The sequence below is a fragment of the Larimichthys crocea genome, unplaced genomic scaffold, assembly GCF_000972845.2.
Source record: "Larimichthys crocea isolate SSNF unplaced genomic scaffold, L_crocea_2.0 scaffold148, whole genome shotgun sequence".
NCBI classification, from domain to species: domain Eukaryota; kingdom Metazoa; phylum Chordata; class Actinopteri; family Sciaenidae; genus Larimichthys; species Larimichthys crocea.
The window spans coordinates 131,501-157,046 of record NW_020852030.1 but is presented as its reverse complement, the minus strand read 5'-3'; the positions used below and the strand labels follow the sequence as shown (position 1 = coordinate 157,046).

At 50.4% G+C, this 25,546-nt stretch overlaps 2 protein-coding genes across 10 annotated transcripts in view; both read left to right on the top strand.

Moving 5' to 3' along the window:
• The window catches only part of ccdc120a (coiled-coil domain containing 120a), a 34,390-nt gene extending 26,801 nt beyond the window's left edge, over positions 1 to 7,589 (top strand). For both annotated transcript variants that reach the window (XM_019254628.2, XM_027275551.1), the window contains exons 2-11: positions 2,076 to 2,223; positions 3,236 to 3,350; positions 3,438 to 3,565; positions 3,660 to 3,773; positions 4,278 to 4,419; positions 4,606 to 4,662; positions 4,832 to 4,925; positions 5,004 to 5,773; positions 6,259 to 6,505; positions 6,579 to 7,589. In XM_019254628.2, the coding sequence (XP_019110173.2) occupies positions 2,179 to 2,223; positions 3,236 to 3,350; positions 3,438 to 3,565; positions 3,660 to 3,773; positions 4,278 to 4,419; positions 4,606 to 4,662; positions 4,832 to 4,925; positions 5,004 to 5,773; positions 6,259 to 6,505; positions 6,579 to 6,675 (1,809 nt within the window). In that variant the 5' untranslated portion in view covers positions 2,076 to 2,178 and the 3' untranslated portion in view covers positions 6,676 to 7,589. The remainder of the gene's footprint in view (positions 1 to 2,075; positions 2,224 to 3,235; positions 3,351 to 3,437; positions 3,566 to 3,659; positions 3,774 to 4,277; positions 4,420 to 4,605; positions 4,663 to 4,831; positions 4,926 to 5,003; positions 5,774 to 6,258; positions 6,506 to 6,578) is intronic.
• Positions 7,590 to 19,339: 11,750 nt separating this feature from the next.
• The window catches only part of abcd1 (ATP-binding cassette, sub-family D (ALD), member 1), a 12,112-nt gene continuing 5,905 nt past the window's right edge, over positions 19,340 to 25,546 (top strand). For 2 of the 8 annotated variants that reach the window (XM_019254658.2, XM_027275593.1), the window contains exons 1-10: positions 20,105 to 21,071; positions 22,332 to 22,588; positions 22,661 to 22,767; positions 23,504 to 23,661; positions 24,184 to 24,371; positions 24,456 to 24,630; positions 24,712 to 24,902; positions 24,989 to 25,169; positions 25,240 to 25,382; positions 25,492 to 25,546. The exon at positions 25,492 to 25,546 is cut by the window's right edge and continues 221 nt beyond it. In XM_019254658.2, coding sequence (XP_019110203.1) covers positions 22,460 to 22,588; positions 22,661 to 22,767; positions 23,504 to 23,661; positions 24,184 to 24,371; positions 24,456 to 24,630; positions 24,712 to 24,902; positions 24,989 to 25,169; positions 25,240 to 25,382; positions 25,492 to 25,546 — 1,327 coding nt within the window. In that variant the 5' untranslated portion in view covers positions 20,105 to 21,071; positions 22,332 to 22,459. Of the gene's footprint in view, positions 20,073 to 20,104; positions 21,098 to 21,490; positions 21,513 to 22,331; positions 22,589 to 22,660; positions 22,768 to 23,503; positions 23,662 to 24,183; positions 24,372 to 24,455; positions 24,631 to 24,711; positions 24,903 to 24,988; positions 25,170 to 25,239; positions 25,383 to 25,491 lie in introns of those variants that run through there. The other 6 variants (XM_027275596.1, XM_027275598.1, XM_027275595.1 and 3 more) reach the window with 6 other exon arrangements.

Here is a 25,546-nt window from a genome sequence, read left to right as displayed (position 1 = left end):
CTCCGGCGTTCCGGAGCCGTGACGCAGCGGGGACGGAGACTGTGTGAACTGACACACTGACTAACATGGAAACGTATCGGCTCCGTCGTCGTGGCGGAGCCGTTCCGCATGCAGTGTGTTTTAGCCTTAAAACCGGCAACATGAACCCGACACAATGTCACACATTGACCTGCTGACATCATCAGGTCAGGAAGTCAAGATTGGACATACTCCTCCACCTGTGGGTTGTTAAAGATCACCTGTGGGTTGTTAAAGGTCACCTGTGGGTCGTTAAAGGTCACCTGTGGGTCAGTAGGGTCATCTGTGGGTTGTTAAAGGTCACCTGTGGGTCGTTAAAGGTCACCTGTGGGTCGTTAGGGTCACCTGTGGGTTGTTAAAGGTCACCTATGGGTTGTTAAAGGTCACCTGTGGGTCGTTAGGGTCACCTGTGGGTTGTTAAAGGTCACCTGTGGGTCGTTAGGGTAATCTGTGGGTCGTTAAAGGTTACCTGTGGGTTGTTAGGGTCACCTGTGGGTCGTTAAAGGTCACCTGTGGGTTGTTAGGGTCATCTGTGGGTCGTTAAAGGTCACCTGTGGGTCGTTAGGGTCATCTGTGGGTCGTTAAAGGTCACCTGTGGGTTGTTAAAAGTCACCTGTGGGTTGTTAAAGGTCACCTGTGGGTTGTTAGGGTCATCTGTGGGTCGTTAGAGTCATCTGTGGGTTGTTAAAGGTCACCTGTGGGTTGTTAAAGGTCACCTGTGGGTTGTTAGGGTCATCTGTGGGTCGTTAGGGTCATCTGTGGGTTGTTAAAGGTCACCTGTGGGTCGTTAGGGTCACCTGTGGGTTGTTAAAGGTCACCTGTGGGTCGTTAGGGTCAGCTGTGGGTCGTTAGGGTCATCTGTGGGTTGTTAAAGGTCGCCTGTGGGTCGTTAGGGTCACCTGTGGGTTGTTAGGGTTAGAGTTGCACGATATCTACGGTATACACGGTCCCCCGTGGTGCCAGATCATAACAGAGTCTGCCGCGGCATCGTCGTCAGTGGCAACCACTAAATTTGCTCAAAAGCAAACTCGTTGTTTCAAACTTGTTTCAGTCTAATTCTTACTTCACCAGTATTATGTTTATCATGCACCAAACAACATTATGATTATTAATATAAATACATACAAGTATAAATTCATTGGACATTGGCTGCTGCTGTGGTCCTGCATGACGTCCACTACACATATTACTACTGTCATTATTGCTGCCATATCTCCATCACAGTTTATAGTTGATGATTTGCTGCTGCTGAGCATCTGTGTCTCTCTGTCTCTATCACAGGTTCCACTGCTACTGTGATTATTTTATCATTCATTGTAATTCATTGTCATTTTATCATTCATTGTAATTCATTGTCATTTTATCATTCATTGTAATTCATTGTCATTTTATCAGTCATTGTAATTCATTGTCATTTTATCATTCATTGTAATTCATTGTCATTTTATCATTCATTGTAATTCATTGTCATTTTATCAGTCATTGTAATTGTACAATATGTTTGTGTTGATTTGTTCTGTACACGTGACATCTATTGCACGTCTGTCCGTCCTGGGAGAGGGATCCCTCCTCTGTGGCTCTTCCTGAGGTTTCTTCCACCTTTTTTCCCTGTTAAAGGTTTTTGTGGGCAAGTTTTTCCTCACTGGAACCGAGGGTCTAAGGACAGAGGGTGTCACTCCCTGTACAGATTGTAAAGCCTCAGAGGAAAATGGACTTTGTGACTTTGGGCTGTACAAATAAAATCTGATTTGATTTGATTGCAGTTCATGAAAATAATAATAATAAAAAAGGCTGCAGTATCGTGATAATACCCGGAACTGTGATACTTTGTCTGGTATAGTATCGTGGTTACTCATTTTGGTATTGTGACAACTCTAGTTAGGGTCACCTGTGGGTTGTTAAAGTCACCTGTAGGTCGCTGAGGTCACCTGTCCAGGTGTTTTTGTATCATGTGTTTGAACCTGTGTGTGTTTGTAATTGTGTATTTGGTGTTGTGGCTTTCCCGGCATCTGATTGGTCCTCATTCTGCCCACCTCTTCTTCTTGTCTTGTTCACAGTTCAGACGTACTGAAGACAGTCTGACTCCGTCTACAGGCCGAAACTGCGACTGCACCACCAGCTAACAGCTAACAGTCCTGTGGTTGGTGTTCAGGTTGTTGGATGGCAGGAGTGAACTACTGGAGCTCTTATGAACCCGGTTCCAAGGTAAGATTGATTGATTGATTGAGTGAGTGAGTGAGTGGTGATTGACTGTAATTCAAACTTAATATTTCTTAATAATGAAATATTTATAATGAAATCTTGAACTTGATTCAGGTAGTGTCCTGCCCAGTCATGCTGCTTTGCACAGACCTTAGCTAACTCAACACGCCACTCAGCCCCTGACACAAGCTGTGTTCATCTTCAGACTAGATTACTGTCCGTCCTCCTGACAGCCTCCAGCCTGACAGTGAAACCTCTTCAGATGATCCAGAACGTGGCGGCTCGTCTGCTCTACATGTCACCCCGCTGCTCATCGAGCTCCACAGTCTACCTGTCGCAGCCACGTTAAACTCAGATCTCTAACTGACTACAAAGCAGTCTCCGGTTCCTGAGCGTCCTCATACAGACAGATGTTACCTCCTCCTGGCTCTGCCACCTGTACACTCAGGACAGTCCAAACTTTTCTGTCTGTTGTTCCCCGTTGGTGGAACGTCCTACCAGTTCCTACAGATCAGGGGCGTCCCTCTAGACCTTCACAGACCTCCTGAAGACCTCCAGCTCTGCAGAGAGGACCTCCTCTACAACACTACCAACAACTGGACATGACACATCTGTCCTCTACAGCTGGACATGATACATCTGTCCTCTACAGCTGGACATGACACATCTGTCCCTCTACAACTGGACATGACACATCTGTCCTCTACAACTGGACATGACACATCTGTCCTCTACAACTGGACATGACACATCTGTCCTTTACAGCTGGACATGATACATCTGTCCTCTACAACTGGACATGACACATCTGTCCTCTACATCTGTCCTTTACATCTGTCCTCTACAGCTGTCACAGCACTGACTGCTGCACTAACACGTCCTCGTCACTCTGACTGTTTCTCTTTTTTGTTAGTTGCTTTGGATAAAAGATTGAATGTGATGATTGATTATCTGTCATCAATAATTCATGTGGGACAAGAAAGTTTGTCAATAAAGATTTTAACGTGTCCTGCAGGTGAGTGAGTGTGTGTGGGGTGGCGAACAGGAGTCGAGCAGCGAGGACGGAGGAGGCGGGGTCACATGGGAAACACAAGCCATGGAGGTCAAAGGTCAACTCATCTCAGCACCTGGTGAGAAAGCACAACAATGACTCACAACAACAACTATAATGTAGAGACTTATGGTAATGGTGTGTGCGTGTGTGTGTGCGTGCGCAGACCCTCTCACCTGTCTGGACAGGAAGCAGAGGGAGCGAATGGCAGAGCTGCAGGAGAGGAGGCGGAGCCTGCAGGCGTTGCTGAGCACACGATTGGCTGAACTGAGACGCATTTGTCTGCAGGAGGCAGTGAGTGATGTCATAATTTCGACCAATGAGAGCTGATCGTTCTCATCTTTATGATGTCATAACAGGTGTGTTTCCCTGTGTTCTGATTGGTCAGGAGCTGACAGGTGCGGTGCCCAGTGACTTCCCCCTGGAAGTAGGAGAGAAACTTCCCTGTGTCCAACGGCGAGGTGGAACGTCCCGTCAAACAAACAGGAAGTGTCGAGCAGAGGTGAGATGTTTGATCACCATGAACAGGAAGTGATGAAACTCTGTAAACAACACAACGCAGGTGGAACTACAACTCCCTTCACTCCACAGCTCTGTGAGGGCTCCGCCCTCGACCAGTTAGATGAGACAGAAGTTCAAACGACCATTAATGACAGCAGAACATGTGGGAAGGTGTGGAGAACGTTGGTTACCTTGGTAACCAGCCCGTCATATAATTGGTTGCCTTAAATGGAGCGACAATGATGACGACAGCATCTGAAAAGTTCAAAGCGGCGTTCAATCATCAAATGTTTGCGATACGTTGTGTTAATGTTTGTGCCAAGCGCCTCCTCTCTATCGACCATGGCGTCCATGTTAGCTCGCAGTTTCATGCTCGTTTGACACAAGTCCAACTTCCTGTGACGTCATCACACGCTAACAGCTGCTGACTGATTAAAAGGACTCGTGATGTTTCCGTGTGTGTGTGTGTGTGTGTGTGTGTGTGTGTGTGTGTGTTTGTTTTCAGGAGGAAGACTCTCAGCGCTCGAAGCCGAAGAAGACTTTGTTCAGTGGAGCTCTGAGGAAACACAGCGACTCTGAACACAACACACACACTCAAACACACACACACCACGGAAAGAGGACTGTACACAGGGGCTGCCACACAGGTAACACACACACAGACACACACACAGACACACACACACACACACACACACACAGACACACACAGCTGGCAATAGATGAGAAGTTTTTGTTTCAGGAAGACAAGGAAACTTCCTTTTTCCTGTTTTTATTCTGAAACCTTATCTGTGTGTGTGTGTGTGTGTGTGTGTGTGTGTGTGTGTGTGTAGACGATACAGTGAGGTCAGAGAGCAGCTCGACGTCAGACTCAATAGGACACGATAACGGTAACACACTTACTGTTTTTGTTCTAAACATGCTCCTATTTTAATAGTTTCATAATTTCTATTGTCAGTAAAAACATAAACAGGGTCTGACATCACTGTGACATCACTGTGACATCACTGAGACTGATGTCTTTGAACATACATGTCTGTTTCAACACGTGTCTGTCAGATGATGCAGTGTCTCAGTGTCGCCCCCCGCTGGTCTCTGCTGGATCTCCAGTGGAAGTTTTCTACAAGACGAGGAGGAACTCAGTACACACCAGGTACACACTCGCACACACAGACATGCACACATGCACACATACACAGGTGCATCATGGGAGCTTACCTGTCTCTTTCAGGACCGACCATCCGGATCTTCCAACCCTCAGGCCTCTCCCTCTCCCCCATCCCCCCTCCCTCCCCCTCCACCCTACCCCCCGCTCTCAGGACTCCTCCCCCTCTGGCCCATGTGATCCAAGTGTCGCAGAGGAGGGCGGAGACAGAGGAAACGCCACTTGTCACAGTAACAGCTCTGACGGTCTCCTGGACCGCAGCGCTGTGGAGGAGGATGGACAGCAGGGAGGATTGTGGGTAAACGGTGTCCCGGGGTCCAGAGGAATGAACGGTGCCGGAGTGTTCAGGAATGCCGAGACGCCGGCAGACGCTCGTACGAGGACAAATAACGGACTTAGCGATGTGGGAGGAGCCGGACGGGGACGTGGACCAGGAAGGGGAGGCGGCTACAGCGAGGTGCTGCTGGACTACGTGTGGGGCAAACAGCAGCAACTCCAGAGACAGCAATCCCAGCCCGGCAACCGGCAACCAATCACCGCGCACCACCAGCTGCTCCTCAACGGACACGTCTCCCAGCAGCCCCCAGCAGCCCCGTCTAACTACCATGCTCTCCCAGGCGATCAGCGACGAGTCAAAGTGACTCGCACCAAATCGTGCGGCCCCTTCCTCCCAGTGCAGCAGAGCCCGACCGATACCCACAATCCTCCTCTGTCCGCCATCCAACCAGACCCCCACCCACATCTGCTGCCCCCGCGACCACCACAGCTGCCCCCAACTCAGGACGCACAGCTGGAGGACGCCACCAGGAGCCTGCATAAAGCTCTGGCCCTGGAAGGTGAGTACCACACTCTTCCTGTTACATCACAAACACTTCCTGTTACATCACAATACAATAAAAACAGTAAATCACCCTCAGGTGTGGTCAGGCGTGGTCAGGTGTTACTTTACATTTAGTCACTTAGTCTTTTATCCAAAGCGACTTACAATAATTGAAATGACAGATAGAGCTGAGTGTCGTCTGCATAGCAGTGAGCGGATAATTGGACCCATAGCACCAAGCCCTGTGGCACATCTGTGGTGAGGTGATGAGATGAACAACTGTCCAAGCCAGGAGACACTGAATAAGTGGACTGTCAGGTAGGATTCAGGTGTGGTCAGGTACAGTCAGGTATGGTCAGTTGTGGTCAGGTACAGTCAGGTACATTCAGGTGTGGTCAGGTATGGTCAGGTACGGTCAGTTGTGGTCAGGTACATTCAGGTGTGGTCAGATGTCATTGTTACCTGTAAACCTTCACTCTTTGATGTCTGTGTGATTGACAGGTCTGAGGGACTGGTACCTGAGGAACACGATAGGGTCCACCCATCAAAACACAGGTATCAACACTAAGGTGAATGGGGGGGTCAAAGGTCAGACTGGAGGGGGCGGAGCTCTGCAAGGCCAACGGAGGACTCATGGTGTCATCCAGCAGCCGACCTATCAGATGGAGACAAGTCATCATACCGTGCCGCATCACAAACAGACGCTACCACACTCAGCCACGTTCCATGGACATCCGCTGCACGGCAGGTACGTCACTTCACCTGGACAGGTACAGACACACCTGACACACCTGACCTGTCTCTCTCTCTCTCTCTATCAGGTCTTTGGACAGCTCGCTTTTCCCGCCTCAGAAACAGGAAGTTCCTCTCAGAGATGCGACCCTGGACCAGCCGTCGTCTCCTGGAACTCTGGTCTGACTCACCGGCCAATCAGAGCGCTGACAGGCGGACACACAGACCAATCCCAGGCTGGCTTCCTGGGAACTCTTTTGACTGCGTGACCTGCCAGGTCACCAGGAGAACCTTCACCAGGATCGGCAGCAAATCAGCACCTGAAGCCCCGCCCACCATGATGTCACACAGTGGATGATGATGTCATGCTACCCTGCAGCTTCAGTGAACTTCGGTCAGGGATGGATGACGGCTGCCCAAAGGGATTCTGGGTAAAACCAGCGTTGTGTCAGCAAGTCAAACTTTTTTATTTTTACGTTTTTAAAGTTTTTAAAGATTCAGCTCCGACAATCAGAAAAAGGTTTTATACCAACTTTTGATCAGCGCATCAATGATGACATCACCAGCTGACATCACCAGCTTGGTCCAGTGGTCTTTAAAGAACTGATCAAGTGACCTGTTGATCCCTCAGGTGAGTCCAGACAGACCGACAGGTGAGACTCTTGAGGTATTCAGTCTGGACTTAAGCTTCAACGCCTCCTGCAGGACTCTGTATGACTGCAGGACTCTATAGGACTCTGCAGGACTCTACAGGACTCTGCAGACATCTACAGGACTCTGAGTCAAGATCCAGTCTGAGAGCAATAAGCTGATCGGGGAGTCGATGACCTTCTTTAAATTTTCAGGATGACCTCATTTGCAGCGACAATCAGATGATTATGTCACAGATTGATCGTTTCCTGATCAGCTGATTGGAGCGTCACTTTTTAAAAATGTGAGACTCTGAACCAAAAACCTTCGAGTCCGTTCAGGTCTTTAAAACCGGTCTGACCTCGAGTCCTCCAACATGAAGCCGTGAACATATGGCACAAACAAACACACGAAGAAGAAACTGCAGTTCCTCTTGTCGTGATGACAACGTTCATGACAACTGTAGAGAGTTTATACAGCTCACCTGTTCAGGTGATATCAAGGCTTAAAGTTATGCAGCGTGGACGTTTTGACAGGTGGGTGTGGTCATGGACACTACGTCCAGGTTTTAGACAGTCTACAGACTGATGGGTTTCCTCTGATGTCACTTCCTCCTCTGCTGCTAAAGGTTTTCATCTGAATGATGTCATTTAACATCCTGACTTCTGATTGGCTACAACAGCTGTCATGTGACCAACACTTCAGAGGAGCAGAAGAGTCCCAGCATGCACTTCTTCAACTCTGGTCTCATGCCAAAGCAAAACCACAGAAACATCCTGCTCAAATACTACTGCAGTACCAGCGTGTAATACTGCAGTACCACCATGTAATACTGTCATACTGCAGTACCAGCGTGTAATACTGCAGTACCAGCGTGTAATACTGCACTACCACCATGTAATACTGTCATACTGCAGTACCAGCGTGTAATACTGCAGTACCACCATGTAATACTGAAGAGTACTACAGATGCATATTTGCTTTGAGGATGTATGATAGAGAAGTACAGAGAAGGTCAGAGGGAGCGCGCACTGTGTCCTTGTAGATCTGGAAAAGCTTGTGACAGGGGCCCAGAGAGGAACTGTGGTGGGTCTTTTTTGTATGGAGGACAGTCGGATGACAGAGAAAGTATGTTTGCGCAGTGTTCAGGACATGTGAGGCCTTGTAAGACAGTCCTGAGGTTTCTGTAGGTGTGACAGAGGAGTTCAGTGGAGGTGGGATGCATCCTAGGAATCAGCTCTGAGCCCCTTCTTGTTCGCTATGGTGCGAGGACAGGCTGACAGAACGAGTTAGACAGGAATTCCATGGACTATGATGTTGCAGATGACATGGATCTGGAGGAGAGCAGGGACAGGTGGAGGAGAAGCAGAGAGGTGGAGAAGGAGAGGAATGAGGTTGCTGCAGCAAGACTGAGTACAGGTGTGTGAATGAGTGAGGTTGAGAGGAGAAGAGATAAAGAAGGTGGAGGAGTTTAAGTATTTGGACAACAGCCAGAGCAATGGAGATGTGGAAAAGAGGTGAAGAAGCGTGTGCAGGCAGGTTGGAACGGGTGGAGAAAAGTGTCAGGTGTGATGTGTGATATAAGAGTTTCAGCTAAAAGGAAAGGAAGGTGAGAGCACGATGCTGTTAGGGCTAAAGACACTGAGAAAAGACAGGAGGGCAGAGTTGGAGGTAGCAGGATGAAAGATGCTGAGGTTGCTCTTTGGAGGAACCAAGATGGAAGGATCGGATGAGTACATCAGAGGGACAGCACATGTTAGAGGTTTTTTGGAGATAAGTCAGAGAGGCCAGACTGAGATGGTTCAGACATGTCCAGAGGAAGAGAGTTGAATATATTGGTAGAAGGATGGCTGAGTTGTGAACGCCAGACAGGAGGAGGCCTAGAGGAAGACAAAGAGGAGTGTATGGATGCATGAAAGGGACATGAAGGTAGCTGTGTGAGAGGAGAGATGCAGAAGAAGGGTTAGATGGAGGCAACTGAATTCGCTGTGGTGACCCCTGAAGGGAAAAGCCCAAAGGAGGAGAAGAGGAGAAGACTGCAGTATGACAGTATTACACGCTGGTACTGCAGTAAGACAGTATTACACACTATACTGCAGTATGACAGTATTACACGCTGGTACTGCAGTAAGACAGTATTACACACTATACTGCAGTATGACAGTATTACATGGTGGTACTGCAGTATTACACACTGGTACTGTAGTATGACAGTTATTACATGGTGGTACTGCAGTGTACACGCTGGACTTGCAGTATGACAGTATTAACGTGGTACTGCAGTATGACAGCTATTACATGGTGGTACTGCAGTAGGACAGTATTAACGCTGGTACGCAGTAGGACAGTATTACATGGTGGTACGGCAGTATTACACGCTGGTACTGCAGTATGACAGTATTACATGGGTGGTACTGCAGTATGACAGTATTACATGGTGGTACTGCAGTATTACACACTGGTACTGCAGTATGACAGTATTACATGGTGGTACTGCAGTATTACACACTGGTACTGTAGTATGACAGTATTACATGGTGGTACTGCAGTATTACACGCTGGTACTGCAGTATGACAGTATTAAACGCTGGTACTGCAGTATGACAGTATTACATGGTGGTACTGCAGTATTCACGGGGACTGCAGTATGACAGTATTACATGGTGGTACTGCAGTATGACAGTATTAATGGTGGTACTGCAGTATACACGACTGGTACTGCAGTATGACAGTATTACATGGTGGTACTGCAGTATTACATGGTGGTACTGCAGTGTACACGCTGGTTGCATATGACAGTATTACAGGGTGTAGCAGTATTACATGGTACTGCAGTATTACACGCTGGTACTGCAGTATGACAGTATTACATGGTGGTACTGCAGTATTACACGCTGGTACTGCAGTATGACAGTATTACATGGTGGTACTGCAGTATTACAACGCTGGTACTGCAGTAGTATTGAGCAGGATGTTTCTGTGGTTTGCTTTGGCATGAGACCAGAGTTGAAGAAGTGCATGCTGGGACTCTTCTGCTCCTCTGAAGTGTTGGTCACAGGACAGTTTGTGAGCCAATCAGAAGTCAGGATGTTAATGACATCATTCAGATGAAAACCTTTAGCAGCAGAGGAGGAAGTGACATCAGAGGAAACCCACAGTCTGTAGACGGTCTAAAACCTGGACGTATGTCCATGACCACACCACCTGTCAAAACGTCCACGCTGCATAACTTTAAGCCTGATATCACCTGAAACAGGTGATCTGTAATAAACTCTCTACTTTGTCCATGAACCGTTGTCATCACGACAAGAGGAACTGCAGTTTCCTCTTCGTGTGTTTGTTTGTGCCATATGTTCACGGCTTCATGTTGGAGGACGCGAGGGCGACCGGTTTTAAAGACTGAAGGGGAACTCGAAGGGTTTTTGGGTCAGAGTCTCACATTTTTAAGTGAACGCTCCAATCGCTGATCAAGAAACGATCAATCTGTGACTAATCATCCTGAATTGTCCGCTGTCAAATTGAGGTCATCAACTGACAAAATATTAAAGAGGTCATCGCTCCCCGATCACTTATTTGCGCTCAGGACTGATCTTGACTCAGAGTCCCCTAGTAGAGGTCTGCAGAGTCCCTGTAGAGTCCCTGCAGAGTCCTGTAGAGCCTGGCAATTCACTGTGTAGATTTCTGCAGAGTCCTGCAGGAGTCCACTGCAGAGGCCTGTAGAGTCCTGCAAAGTCCGGTAGAGTCCTGTAGAGTCACTCAGAGGCCTGCAGAAGTCCTGTAGGTCCTGAGAGTCCTATAGAGTCAGCAGTCCATACAGGCCCTGCAGTAGGCGTTAAGCTTTAGAAGATCCAGACCTGAATACCCTCAAGAAGTCTACCTTCCGCGGGTTCCTGGCCTCACCTGAGGGAGTCAGCGAAATACAGCTTTGAGTCGTTTCTTTAAAGAACGCACTGGACCAAGCTGTTGATGTCCAGCTGCAGTTGAGTCATCACTTGAGCAGCTGATCAAATTGGTAATAAAACCTTTTTCTGTTGTCCGGAGCTGAATCTTGTAAAACTGTAAACACGTAACAACATAAAAAATTTGACTGTGCTACACAACGCTGGTTTACCCAGAAGCCCGTTGGGCACCGTCATCCATCCCTGACGAAGTTTTTAACTGAAGCTGCAGGAGTAGCAATGACATCATCCATCCCTGTGTGACATCATGTGGGCGGGGCTTCAGGTGCGAGTTGCTGCCGATCCGTGGTGAGGTTCTCTGTGACCTGGCAGTCACGCAGCAAAAGAGTTCCCAGGAAGCCACCGGGGATGGGTCTGTGGTCCGCCTGTCAGCGCTCTGATGGCCGGGGGGACGGGGTTCAAAAAAGAAGACAAGATCTGTGGTGGTTTGCTATTTTGTTAGGGTGGTCCTTTTGAAATGGGCGTATGTTGTTAGTGTTTGTTTGTTTTGTTTTGTTCGTCTGCGTTTTTTCGGTTCGGGGGCATATGGATTGTTTGTCCCACCCCCCACCACCCCAAAACCCCCAACCACCCCCCACCAGAACCCAACGCACCCCCCACACCCCCCCCCCCCCACCCACACACCCCGCACCCCCCCCCCACCCACCCCCAACCCACCCACACACCCCCCACACCCCCCCCACACCCCCCCCCCCCCAACCACCCACACCCCCCCCCACCCCCCCACCCAACCCCCACCACCCACCCCCCCCCACCACCTACCAAAACCCCCCCCCAAGCCCCCCCCAGAACCCCACCACCCCCAACGCCCCCAACACCACCACCCCCCCAACCCCCCCCGCCAACCCACACAACCCCGCAAACCCCACACCCACCACACCCACCCCACACACCAACCACCCCACCCGCCCAACCACAAAACCCCCCCCACCACACACCCCCCACCCCCCCCCCCCCCCCCCCCACCACCCCCCCCCCAACCCACCCAACCCCACACAACCCCCCCCACCCCCACAACACACCCACCCCCCCGCACCATACCACCACACCCCACAACCCCCCCCCACCCACCCCCACCAACCGCCCCCCCCCCCCAACCCCCCCCACCCCACCACCACCCCCCCACACCCAACAACCACCCCCACCCCCCCACCCCCCCACCCACCCCCCCCCCCCCCCCCCCAACCACACCCCCACCCCACACCACAGGACCAACCCCCAACGACCCCCACACACCCCCCCCCACCCCACCCCCCCAACCCCCACGACAAACCCAACGCACCGCACCAAACACCCCCCCCCACCACCATCCACCCACAAACCCCCCCCCGCACCCCACCCCACCCCCGCACCCCCCCAGCACAAACCCCACCCCCACCCCCACACACCAGCAACACCCGCCCACACCCACCACACACCCCACCCCCCACCCCCGCCAACCCACAAAAACCCGCACCCCCCCACCCCCCCACCCACCTCACGGCCACCCCCCCCCACCCACCCAGCCGCCCCAACCCCCCCCACCACCCCAACCCCACCCACGCCCGCGCCCCACACCCCCGCCACCCCCCCCCCCCCGCTCCCCCCCACAACACACACACGAACAACCCACCGAACCCACCCACCCCCCACCCACACCCCACACACACCCCCCCTACACACCCCCCACGCACACAAACCCCACCCACCCCACACACCCCGCCGCACCAACTCCCCCACCCCCCACCCCACACCCCCCCCCACAACACCCACACCCACCCCACCACACACCCACCCGCCCCACACCACACACCAAGCCCACCACCGACCACCCCACCCACCACACAAACCCCCCCTACCCCCCCCCCCCACACCACACCCCCCCGGCCCACCCCCCCCCCCGCCCCCCACCGACCCACCACCCACCCCCCCCGACCCCCCCCCCCACACACCCACCCACCAACCCCCCCACCCCACCCCCCCACCCCCAAACCACAAAACAAACCAACCCCCCAACACACCCCACAAACCCGCCCACCAACCACCCCACCCACACCCCCCACACCCCCCCCACCCCCCCCCAACACCAACACTCCCCCCACAACCCCCACCCAAAACCCCCAACCCCAACCCACCCCACCCCCCCCCCCCCCCACCCTACACACCCCCACAACCACCCCCCACCCCACACCCCCCACACCACCCACCCACCACCCACCCCCACCCCCACACCCCCCCGCCCCACCTCCCCCCCCCCACACACCAACACCACACACACCAACCCAAACCCACCCCACCACCCCCACAACAACACCACACCAACCAACCCACCCCCCCCCCTCGCCACCCCCCACACCCAACCACCCCGCCCAGCCGCCAGCCCACACCAACCCACCACTCGGCACCCCCACGACACCCACCCAACACCCCCCCCCCACCCCACACCCCCCCACAACCCCCAAGCCCCACACTCCCACCCCCCACCCCCCCCAACCCCACCCACCCCCACCCCGCCCACCCCAACCAACACCCCCCACAACCCACCCCCATCCCCCAACCACCCCACACCCCCCCAACCCCACAACCCAACCCAAACCCCCACCACACCCCCACCACACCGCCTACCCCCCAACCACCCCCCCCCCCACACCCAACCCACCCACAAACCCAACCCCCAGAACCCCACACACGCCGACCACCACCACCCACCACCCACCCCCACAACCCCACGCACACCCCCACACCCCCCACCACCCCCCCCACCAACCACACAAACCCCACCCAGCCCCCACCCGCACCAACCCACAAAAACCCACGCCCCAACCCCCCGCACCCGGACCCAGCGCACCCCAAACAACCCAAAAACACCCCCCCAAGCCAACCCACCACCCCCCCCACCCACCCAACAACCCACCCCCCAAACCAACACCACCCCACCCAGCCACACCCCCCACGACCAGACCCCCCCACCCCCACCCCCCCCCCACCCCCACCCCCACCACCCCCCCACCACCGACCCCACCCCACCCCTCCCCAACCCCTCCACCACCCCCCCCCCCCCCGCACCCCCCCCCCCCTCCCCCCCCCCCCCACACCCAAACACACACACCAACACCCCCAACGACACCCACAACAAACCACACCACGACCCCCCACCCCCCCACAACCAGAAACAGCACCCACCTCGCACAAACTACCCCCCACAACACAAACCGCACACCCCAACCCCCCCCCCAACACGCCCACACCCCCCCCCCCCCAACCCGCCCCCCCCAACACCAACCACCCGCCCCAACCCACACCCCGCCACCCACCCGACCACCCGCCCCACAACCCAACCCCACCCACGACCACCCCAGCCACCCCCCACACACCACCACGCAACAAACCAACCGACACACACCCACAACCGACCCACCCCCCCCCCACCCCGATCACCCCACGACCCACCCAAAACCCCCCACCGCCACCCCAACACCCCACCCCACCCCCACAGACAACCCCCCACCCCACACCATACCAGAGTTCCAGATACTACGTGCTTTCCATGGTCCTCATCGTCTTATATTACTTCCTTTTTTCGTATTCTGTTAGAATCTATCTTTCCAAATAGCCTTATAGATAGAGAAGATATACGGGTCAGGTTTTCATTTTTTTCTTTCGCCTGTCGGCGTTTCATTGACTATAAACCTGCGATGTCAGCGGAATGTCCCATGGAACGTGGCTGAGTGTGGTAGCGTCCGTTTGTGATGCGGCACTTTATGATGACTTGTCTCATCTGATGGTCGGCTGCTGGAATGACACATGAGATCCCTCCGTTGGTCCTATAGATCTAGCTCCGCCCCCTCCAGTCCCTGACCTTTGACCCCCCATTTTCAACCTTAGTGTTGATACCTGTGTTTTGATGGTGACCTATCGTGTTCCTCAGTTACCAGCTCCTCAAACCCATGTCCAATCACACAGAACATCAAGAGTGAAGGTTTTACAGAGTAAAAATGACATATGACACACCTGAATGTAACGACCACAACTGACCGTACCGACCATACCTGACCACACCTGAATAGTACCTGACTGTACCTGACCACCAAACTGAACCGTACCTGACCTGGGTACCTGACCAACAACTGACCGTACCTGAACCATACCTGACCACACCTGAATGTACCTTAAACTGTACCTGACCACAACGCCGTACCTGACGTACCTGACCACAACTGACCGTACGCGGAATTTAAACCTGACCCACAACTGACGCATACCTTACGTGTACTGACCACACCTTAATCCTACCTGACGTCCACTTATCATGTCTCCTGCTTGACAGTTGTTCATCTCTCAACCTCACCAAGATGTGCCACAGTGGCTTGGTGCTATGGGTCCAATTATCCGCTCACTGCTATGCAACAAAAAAACACAGAACACTCAGCTCTATCTGCTTTCAATTATTGTAAGTCCTGGGGATAAAAGGCAACATAAGTGACGAAATGTAAAGTAACACCTGACCACGCCTGACCACACCTGAGGGTGATTTACTGTTGTTATTGTATTGTGATTAACAGGAGGTTTGTGAGTAACAGGAAGAGTTGTACTCACCCTTTCACAGGCCAGAGCGTTAGGCAGGCTCCTGGTGGCGTCCTCCAGCTGTGGCACGTCTCGAGTTGGGGGCAGATGTAGGTGGTCGCGGGGGCAGCAGATGGTGGGTGGGTGGTCTCTGGCTGTGGATGGGCGGACATAGGAGGATTGTGGTAATCGGTCGCAGCTCTGCTGCAACGGGAGAAGGGGCCGGCAGTTTGGTGCGAGTCACTTAATGACTCGTCCGCTGATCGCCTGAGGAGGCAATTGTAGTTATGTGGGGCACGGTGTGGTGGGGGGGCTGCTGTGGGGCTGACTGGGGGAGTGACTGTCCTTTGATGGATGGCCGTCATGGGGATAGGGGTTGCACGGGATGGTTGCCGTTTTCCGGCTGGATATTCTGGTGCTCTGTATTTTCTTCTTTTTTCCCCACACTAGTCCGCACACCTCAGCTGTAGCCGCCTCCCCTTCCTGGATACCAACGGGCGCCGCTTCGGCTCCTCCACACGCTAAGTCAGTTTTTGTCCTCGTGGGCGTGTCGGCGTGTGGCGCGTCCTCTCCTCATTGCCTGAACACACCGCACCGTATTCCTCTTGACCCCGGGACACCGTTTTACGGGCCACAATCCTCCATGCTTCCATTCCCCTCCACAGCCTGCGTCCCAGGAGACCGTCAGAGCGTGTGTACTGTTACAAGTGGCTAGAGTGGGGGTGGCTCTGTCTCCCCGTCCCTCCTCTGCGACACTGGATCACATGGGCCAGCGGTGGGGAGGAGTCCTGAGAGAGGGGTAGGTGGGGGGAGGGATGGGGGAATGGAGGGAGAGGGAGAGCCTGAGGGTTGGAGATCACGGAGTGGTCTGTCCCTGAAATAGACAGGTAAGCATCCCATGCAATGCACTGTGTATGTGTTGCATGTCAGTCTGTGTGGTGGGCGAGTGTGTAACCGGGGTGTGTACTGAAGTTCCTCCTCAGCAAGTATGACAATACACGCTGGTACTGCAGTAAGACAGTATTACACACTATATGCAGTATGACAGTTTACATGTGGTACGCAGTATACACACTGGTACTGCAGTATGACAGTATTACATGGTGGTACTGCAGTATGACATTATTACATGGTGGTACTGCAGTATGACAGTATTACATGGTGGTACTGCAGTATTACACGTGGTACTGCAGTATGACAGTATTACATGGTGGTACTGCAGTATGACAGTATTAAACGCTGGTACTGCAGTATGACAGTATTACATGGTGGTACTGCAGTATTACACGCTGGTACTGCAGTATGACAGTATTACATGGTGGTACTGCAGTATGACAGTATTACATGGTGGTACTGCAGTATTACACACTGGTACTGCAGTATGACAGTATTACATGGTGGTACTGCAGTATTACACACTGGTACTGTAGTATGACAGTATTACATGGTGGTACTGCAGTATTACACGCTGGTACTGCGTATGGACAGTATTAAACTGCTGTACTGCAGTATGACAGTATTACATGGTGGTACTGCGTATTAGACACGCTGGTACTGCAGTATGACAGTATTACATGGTGGTACTGCATGTAGACAGTATTACACGCTGGTACTGCAGTATGACAGTATTACATGGTGGTACTGCAGTATTACACGCTGGTTACTAGCAGTAATGACAGTATTACATGGTGGTACTGCAGTATGATCTTTTTTGGCATGAAACCATACTGCTGCTCACAAATGCTCACTTCTGCCCTTAGTCTAGCTTCTACTACTCTTTCCCATAACTTCATTGTATGGCTCATCAGCTTTATTCCTCTGTAGTTGCCACAACTCCCTTGTTCTTAAAAATGGGCACCATCACACTTATCCTCCATTCCTCTAGCATCTTCTCACTATCTAAGATCCTGTTGAACAACCCAGTCAAAAAATGTACTGCCATCTCTCCTAGACACTTCCATACCTCCACAGGTATATCATCAGGGCCGAGTGCCTTTCCACTCTTCATCCTCTTCAATGCCCTCCTCACTTCATCCTCACTAACAGTCACCTCTTCTGCTCTTCGTTCTCTCTCATTTTCCTCATTCATCAACTCTTCAAAGTATTCTTTCCATCTTCCCATAACACTACTGGCACCCGTCAGTACACTTCCATCCCTGTCCTTAATCATCCTAACCTGCTGCACGTCCTTCCCATCTCTGTCTCTCTGCCTTGCCAACCTGTATAGATCAGTCTCTGCCTCCTTACTGTCCAACCTAGCATACAAGTCATCGTAAGCTCCTTGTTTGGCCTTTGCCACTTCAACTCTCACCTCATGCTGCATCTGCCTGTACTCCTGTCTACTCTCTTCAGTCCTCTCAGTGCCTCTCCTGGCTTTTCTCTTCTCCCTCTTCCTACGAACACGCCTTCCTCCTCTCCTTCTTCGACCAACAGTAGTCCAATTTCCACCGGCACCTTGTAGGTGAACAGCACCGATGGCGGTCGTTGTTAACCCGGGCCTCGACTGATCCGGTATGGAAGTCATAGATTCGATTTGCATGTTTGATTTGGCAAGTTTTACGTCGGATGCTCTTCCTGACACAACCCTCTGTTTATGCGGGCTTGGGACCGGCACAATAAGACACTGGCTTGTGCCCCCTTATGGCTACATTACTGTCATACTGCAGTACAGTGTGTAATACTGTCATACTGCGGTACAGTGTGTAATACTGTCATACTGCAGTACAGTGTGTAATACTGTCATACTGCAGTACCAGTGTGTAATACTGCAGTACCAGCATGTAATACTGTAATACTGCAGTACCAGTGTGTAATACTGCAGTACCAGCGTGTAATACTGTAATACTGCAGTACCAGTGTGTAATACTGCAGTACCAGCGTGTAATACTGCAGTACAGGTGAAGTTGATGTTTTGAGTTATCACCAGATGACAGCTGATTGGTTCATCACGTACATGGTCACTGGACAGGAAGTCCCCCCCCCTGCTGGTCGCATTGTGTCGGTGCAGAGAGCAACCTGCCATGGTGACAAACACTGAAGGTCCAAACTCATCCAGCAGAACCAAACAAGTACTGATGAACACAGTCCTGGTTCTGCCTTTGAAGTCAGTCCAGCTCCATGACAACACCTTCAGGTCCAGGACCAGCTGTGTGCACCTGGACCGAGTGTCAGAGTGACGCGTTCAGGTGAACTCTGTAAAAACGTTTTTTTCTATTTTTTGTGTCGTTTGTACTATTTTCACTTTTTCTGCTGTTTGATGTTTCTTGTTAATAAATGATTGACAGGTTGTTAATGAACTGATTTTAAATAAAGATTTCACTTCAATGACTCACAGCCCAGTCTGGAACCAATCAATCATCATCAGTCAACCATTAATTAATCTATAATCAATTATTACATTCCATGCTCAGTGTTATTACAGTGAGGAGGTGTGTGGTCAGTATTGGGACTGGTCCTTCAGGTAAACATAGGGTTAAGGTGAGGAGAGGAGGTGTGTGGTCAGTATTGGGACTGGTCCTTCAGGTAAACAGAGGGTTAAGGTGAGGAGAGGAGGTGTGTGGTCAGTATTGGGACTCGTCCTTCAGGTAAACAGAGGGTTAAGGTGAGGAGAGGAGGTGTGTGGTCAGTATTGGGACTGGTCCTTCAGGTAAACATAGGGTTAAGGTGAGGAGAGGAGGTGTGTGGTCAGTATTGGGACTCGTCCTTCAGGTAAACAGAGGGTTAAGGTGAGGAGAGGAGGTGTGTGGTCAGTATTGGGACTGGTCCTTCAGGTAAACAGAGGGTTAAGGTGAGGAGAGGAGGTGTGTGGTCAGTATTGGGACTCGTCCTTCAGGTAAACAGAGGGTTAAGGTGAGGAGAGGAGGTGTGTGGTCAGTATTGGGACTGGTCCTTCAGGTAAACAGAGGGTTAAGGTGAGGAGAGGAGGTGTGTGGTCAGTATTGGGACTGGTCCTTCAGGTAAACAGAGGGTTAAGGTGAGGAGAGGAGGTGTGTGGTCAGTATTGGGACTCGTCCTTCAGGTAAACAGAGGGTTAAGGTGAGGAGAGGAGGTGTGTGGTCAGTATTGGGACTGGTCCTTCAGGTAAACAGAGGGTTAAGGTGAGGAGAGGAGGTGTGTGGTCAGTATTGGGACTCGTCCTTCAGGTAAACAGAGGGTTAAGGTGAGGAGAGGAGGTGTGTGGTCAGTATTGGGACTGGTCCTTCAGGTAAACAGAGGGTTAAGGTGAGGAGAGGAGGTGTGTGGTCAGTATTGGGACTCGTCCTTCAGGTAAACAGAGGGTTAAGGTGAGGAGAGGAGGTGTGTGGTCAGTATTGGGACTCGTCCTTCAGGTAAACAGAGGGTTAAGGTGAGGAGAGGAGGCGTGTGGTCAGTATTGGGACTGGTCCTTCAGGTAAACAGAGGGTTAAGGTGAGGAGAGGAGGTGTGTGGTCAGTATTGGGACTCGTCCTTCAGGTAAACAGATGCTGAACTTGTCTGTCTAACTTTAACCTGTTAACCGTGAATCTGACTCCGGATCAGCCGCTGTGTGTGTGTAAACAGGACAGTGACGTGTGTTGAGCGCAGAGCTGACCTCGGGTCAGATTCTCTGTGACGTCACTTCACACAAACTTAAAAACTTTTTAGCCGTTAGCTTCAGTTAGCACGGCTCTGTTAGCTGCCAGGCTTTAAAACCCGGGTTAAATTTCCACTTCGGTACCAGAAGACAGGAACCGGGACCAGAAGACAGGAACCGGTACCAGATGACAGGAACCGGGATGACGTTAATTTAAAAAGTTCGTTTTTATCCGGAACAGAGTGAACCACAGTAAGCTAACTGTTAGCCGCAGGCGGCTACACGGAGGATTAACGGAGCTAACAGACCGGGAGCTAACAGACCGGAGCTAACAGACCGGAGCTAACAGACCGGGAGCTAACAGACCGGAGCTAACAGACCGGGAGCTAACAGACCGGAGCTAACAGACCGGGAGCTAACAGACCGGAGCTAACAGACCGGGAGCTAACAGACCGGAGCTAACAGACCGGGAGCTAACAGACCGGAGCTAACAGACCGGGAGCTAACAGACCGGAGCTAACAGACCGGGAGCTAACAGACCGGAGCTAACAGACCGGGAGCTAACAGACCGGAGCTAACAGACCGGGAGCTAACAGACCGGAGCTAACAGACCGGGAGCTAACAGACCGGAGCTAACAGACCGGGAGCTAACAGACCGGGAGCTAACAGACCGGAGCTAACAGACCGGAGCTAACAGACCGGAGCTAACAGACCGGAGCTAACAGACCGGGAGCTAACAGACCGGGAGCTAACAGACCGGAGCTAACAGACCGGAGCTAACAGACCGGAGCTAACAGACCGGAGCTAACAGACCGGGAGCTAACAGACCGGGAGCTAACAGACCGGAGCTAACAGACCGGAGCTAACAGACCGGAGCACTCTGTATATAAGTACTCTGTGTAAGTACTTTATATAAGTACTCTGTGTAAGTACTCTGTATAAGTACTTTATATAAGTACTCTGTATAAGTACTTTATATAAGTACTCTGTATATAAGTGTGTAAGTACAGTATATAAGTACTCTGTGTAAGTACTTTATATAAGTACTCTGTATAAGTACTCTATATATGTACTCTGTGTAAGTACTTTATATAAGTACTCTATATAAGTACTCTGTATAAGTACTTTATAAAAGTACTCTGTATAAGTACTTTATATAAGTACTCTGTATAAGTACTCTGTGTAAGTACTCTGTATAAGTACTCTGTGTAAGTACTCTATATATGTACTCTGTGTAAGTACTTTATATAAGTGCTCTGTATAAGTACTCTATATATGTACTCTGTGTAAATACTTTATATAAGTACTCTGTATAAGTACTCTGTATATAAGTACTCTGTGTAAGTACAGTATATAAGTACTCTGTAAGTACTTTATATAAGTACTCTGTATAAGTACTTTATATAAGTACTCTGTATAAGTACTCTGTAAGTACTTTATATAAGTACTCTGTATAAGTACTTTATATAAGTACTCTGTATAAGTACTTTATATAAGTACTCTGTATAAGTACTCTGTATAAGTACTTTATATAAGTACTCTGTATATACGTACTCTGTGTAAGTACAGTATATAAGTACTCTGTGTAAGTACAGTATATAAGTACTCTGTAAGTACTTTATATAAGTACTCTGTATAAGTACTCTGTGAGTACTTTATATAAGTTTTCTGTGTAAGTACTTTATATAAGTACTGTGTATATAAGTACTCTGTGTAAGTACAGTATATAAGTACTCTGTGTAAGTACAGTATATAAGTACTCTGTAAGTACTTTATATAAGTACTCTGTATAAGTACTTTTTATAAGTACTCTGTATAAGTACTCTGTAAGTACTTTATATAAGTACTCTGTATAAGTACTTTATATAAGTACTCTTTATAAGTACAGTATATAAGTACTCTGTAAGTACTTTATATAAGTACTCTGTATAAGTACTTCCTATAACTACTCTATAAGTTGTACTGTATATAAGTATTTCGTATAAGTACTTTATATAAGTATTTTGTATAAGTACTTTATATAAGTACTCTGTATAAGTACTTTATTAAGTATAAGTACCAGATCAGTAACAAACTGATTATTGGTTATTGATGATGTATTCTGCTCGTAAAGATCGTTGTGATGTCATGTATTGATCAGATGTTGGGTTGATTGACAGGTGGATGAACAGCGCTGACATCATGTTTCCATGACAACAAGGCTGCAGTCCTCAGTGGAGTGGACCCCCCTCTGTGACACGCTGCTGTTACCCTCCTCTGATTGGTTGCCTGTCACCCATCTGTCAGTATGCAGCTGACCTATCAGAAGCTGCCGACTCAGCTAAGGCGGAGCTCCAGACTGAGGAAGCTCATGGCCACACTGCTCGCCGCGTACGCTGTCAAAAGACTGTCACCATACATCTGGAGGAGGATACAGGTGAGACACACACACACACTCACACACTCACACACAAACACTGCAGGAAACTCCAGGTGTGTTTGTTTGCAGAGTGCAGCAGGTAAACAGCTGGGTGGAGCTAAGCTTCCTGAAGGCGTGGTCAACACCTCGTCGAGCTCTGTGGACGACAACAGTGGGAAGAAGAAGAGAGACAGCAGGTGAGTTAAACCAAAGTTTAACCTGAGTTACACATGAGTTACATCTGACTTTAACATGAGTTTAACATGAGTTACATCTGACTTTAACCTGAGTTTAACATGAGTTACATCTGACTTTAACCTGAGTTTAACATGAGTTACATCTGACTTTAACCTGAGTTTAACATGAGTTACATCTGACTTTAACCTGAGTTTAACATGAGTTACATCTGACTTTAACCTGAGTTTAACATGAGTTACATCTGACTTTAACCTGAGTTTAACATGAGTTACACCTGACTTTAACCTGAGTTTAACATGAGTTACATCTGACTTTAACCTGAGTTTAACATGAGTTACATCTGACTTTAACATGAGTTACACCTGACTTTAACCTGAGTTTAACATGAGTTACACCTGACTTTAACATGAGTTACACCTGACTTTAACATGAGTTACACCTGAATTTAACCTAAGTTTAATCTGAGTTAAACTTGAGTTAAACTTGAGTTAAACTCAGATTAAACTTAAGTTAAATTCAGGTGTAACTCATGTTTAACTCAAGTTTAACTCAAACTTGAGTTTAACCTGAGTTAAATTTGAGTTTAACTTAAGTTACACCTAAACTCACAGACTTACAGTCGGACTGAAAGACATTAAAGTCCAGCCCTGGTCTGGTTTTCCAGATCCAGCACAGGATGAACCCAGTCTCACCTGGTCTCACCTGGTCTCACCCAGTCTACCTCTGTACCTTCAGGTCTCCGTCAGTGAACAGGGAGTTCGTCCTCAGACTGTGTCGTCTGTTGAAGCTGTTGTTTCCACGGTTACTGTGTCCAGAGATTGGACTGCTGGGTCTGCACTCACTGACTCTGATGACCAGAACCTTCCTGTCTATCTACGTCGCTGCTCTGGATGGTCTGTCTGTCTGTCTCTGCCTGTCTGCCTGTCTGTCTGTCTGTCTGCCTGTCTGTCTGCCTGTCTGTCTGTCTCTGCCTCTGCCTGCCTCTGCCTGTCTGTCTGTCTGCCTGTCTGTCTGCTCGTCCATTTTTCTGCTTCTAACACGTCGACTAAATGTTCACCTGCTGGCTGATATCCCCGCCCACTGACAGGAGCCATGACAACCAGACCAATCAGAGCTCACCTTTCTGTTAGTGCTGATCTGTGTGTTGTGTGTGTGTGTGTGTGTGTGTGTGTGTTGTATGTGTGTGTTGTATGTGTTGTGTGTGTGTGTGTGTTGTATGTGTTGTGTGTGTTGTATGTCATGTTCTGTGTTCACCTGTAACATGTATGATCAGTAATCCAGCGTGTGGACCTCCAGGTGTGATCGTGAAGTGTTGTATGTGTTGTGTGTGTCGCATGTGTGTTGTGTGTCGTATGTGTGTTGTGTGTCGTATGTGTGTTGTATGTGTGTAACGTGTATTGCGTGTGGACCTCCAGGTGTGATCGTGAAGTGCATCGTGCAGAAGGATCCTCAGGCCTTCGTGCTGCAGCTCTCTAAGTGGCTCCTCGTCGCCGTTCCTGCAACCTTCATCAACAGTGCCATCAGATTTCTGGAAGGTCAGCTGACCCTCAGGTTCAGGAGCCGATTGGTCGACCACGCCTACCAGCTGTACTTCACCAACCAGGTAACACACACACACACTGACAGACACACTCCACCTGTCTCCACACTCATCCCCGGTGCTTCTGTTGTCTGTCTGTCCCTGTAGACATATTATCGTGTCAGTAACATGGATGGCCGTCTGTCCAATCCGGATCAGTCTCTCACTGAGGACATCGTCATGTTTTCAGCCTCCATCGCTCATCTTTACTCCAACCTGACCAAACCCATCCTGGACGTGGTCGTCACCTGTTACACCCTGCTGCGCACCGCTCAGTCCAAAGGTAATGTATGAACCATACGAGGGTTAGAGAGTCCGTGTTGAATGTCACATGACTCCATGACTCTGATCCTCCTCCCTGAAGGAGCCAACACTACGTGGCCGTCCGTCATCGCCGGCCTAGTGGTGGCACTCACAGCCAAAGTCTTGCGCTCCTGCTCGCCTCGATTCGGGAAGCTGGTAGCCGAGGAGGCGAGGAGGAAAGGAGACCTGAGGTACATGCACTCTCGTATCATCGCCAACTCTGAGGAGATTGCCTTCTACGGAGGACACAAGGTGACTGTCGCATTGAGGGCGTGAACCAGAACCACGTGGAGTTCTGATCTGACACTGAACTGGGTTTGGGTGTGTTTGATTCATAGGTGGAGATGGCCCAGCTGCAGAGGAGCTACACGTCTCTGTCCGCTCAGATCCATCAGATCCTGCTGAAGCGTCTCTGGTACATCATGTTGGAACAGTTCCTCATGAAGTACGTGTGGAGCGCATCCGGCCTGGTGATGGTCGCCGTGCCCATCATCACCGCCACAGGATATTCCAAATATGGTAAATACAGGGCAAAGTGCAGTGTGCTGATACAGATCCACCTCTGACCTCTGACCTCTGACCTGTTCAGACTCTGAGGAGGTAAAGCAGGCCGCCATGGTGATGAAGGAGGAGGAGTTAGTAAGCGAGCGGACGCAGGCTTTCACCACAGCAAGGAACCTCCTGAATGCTGCAGCCGACGCCGTGGAGAGGATCATGAGCTCCTACAAGGAGGTACAACTTCACCTCCTCTTCACCTCCTTTAACTCCTCCTCCTCCTCTTCTTCCTCTTTGTTCAGCACCATAAACTCCTCATGTCAGGTGACTTCCTGTTTGTCTACAGGTGACAGAGTTGGCGGGGTACACCTCTCGAGTCTCTGACATGTTGGATGTGTTTG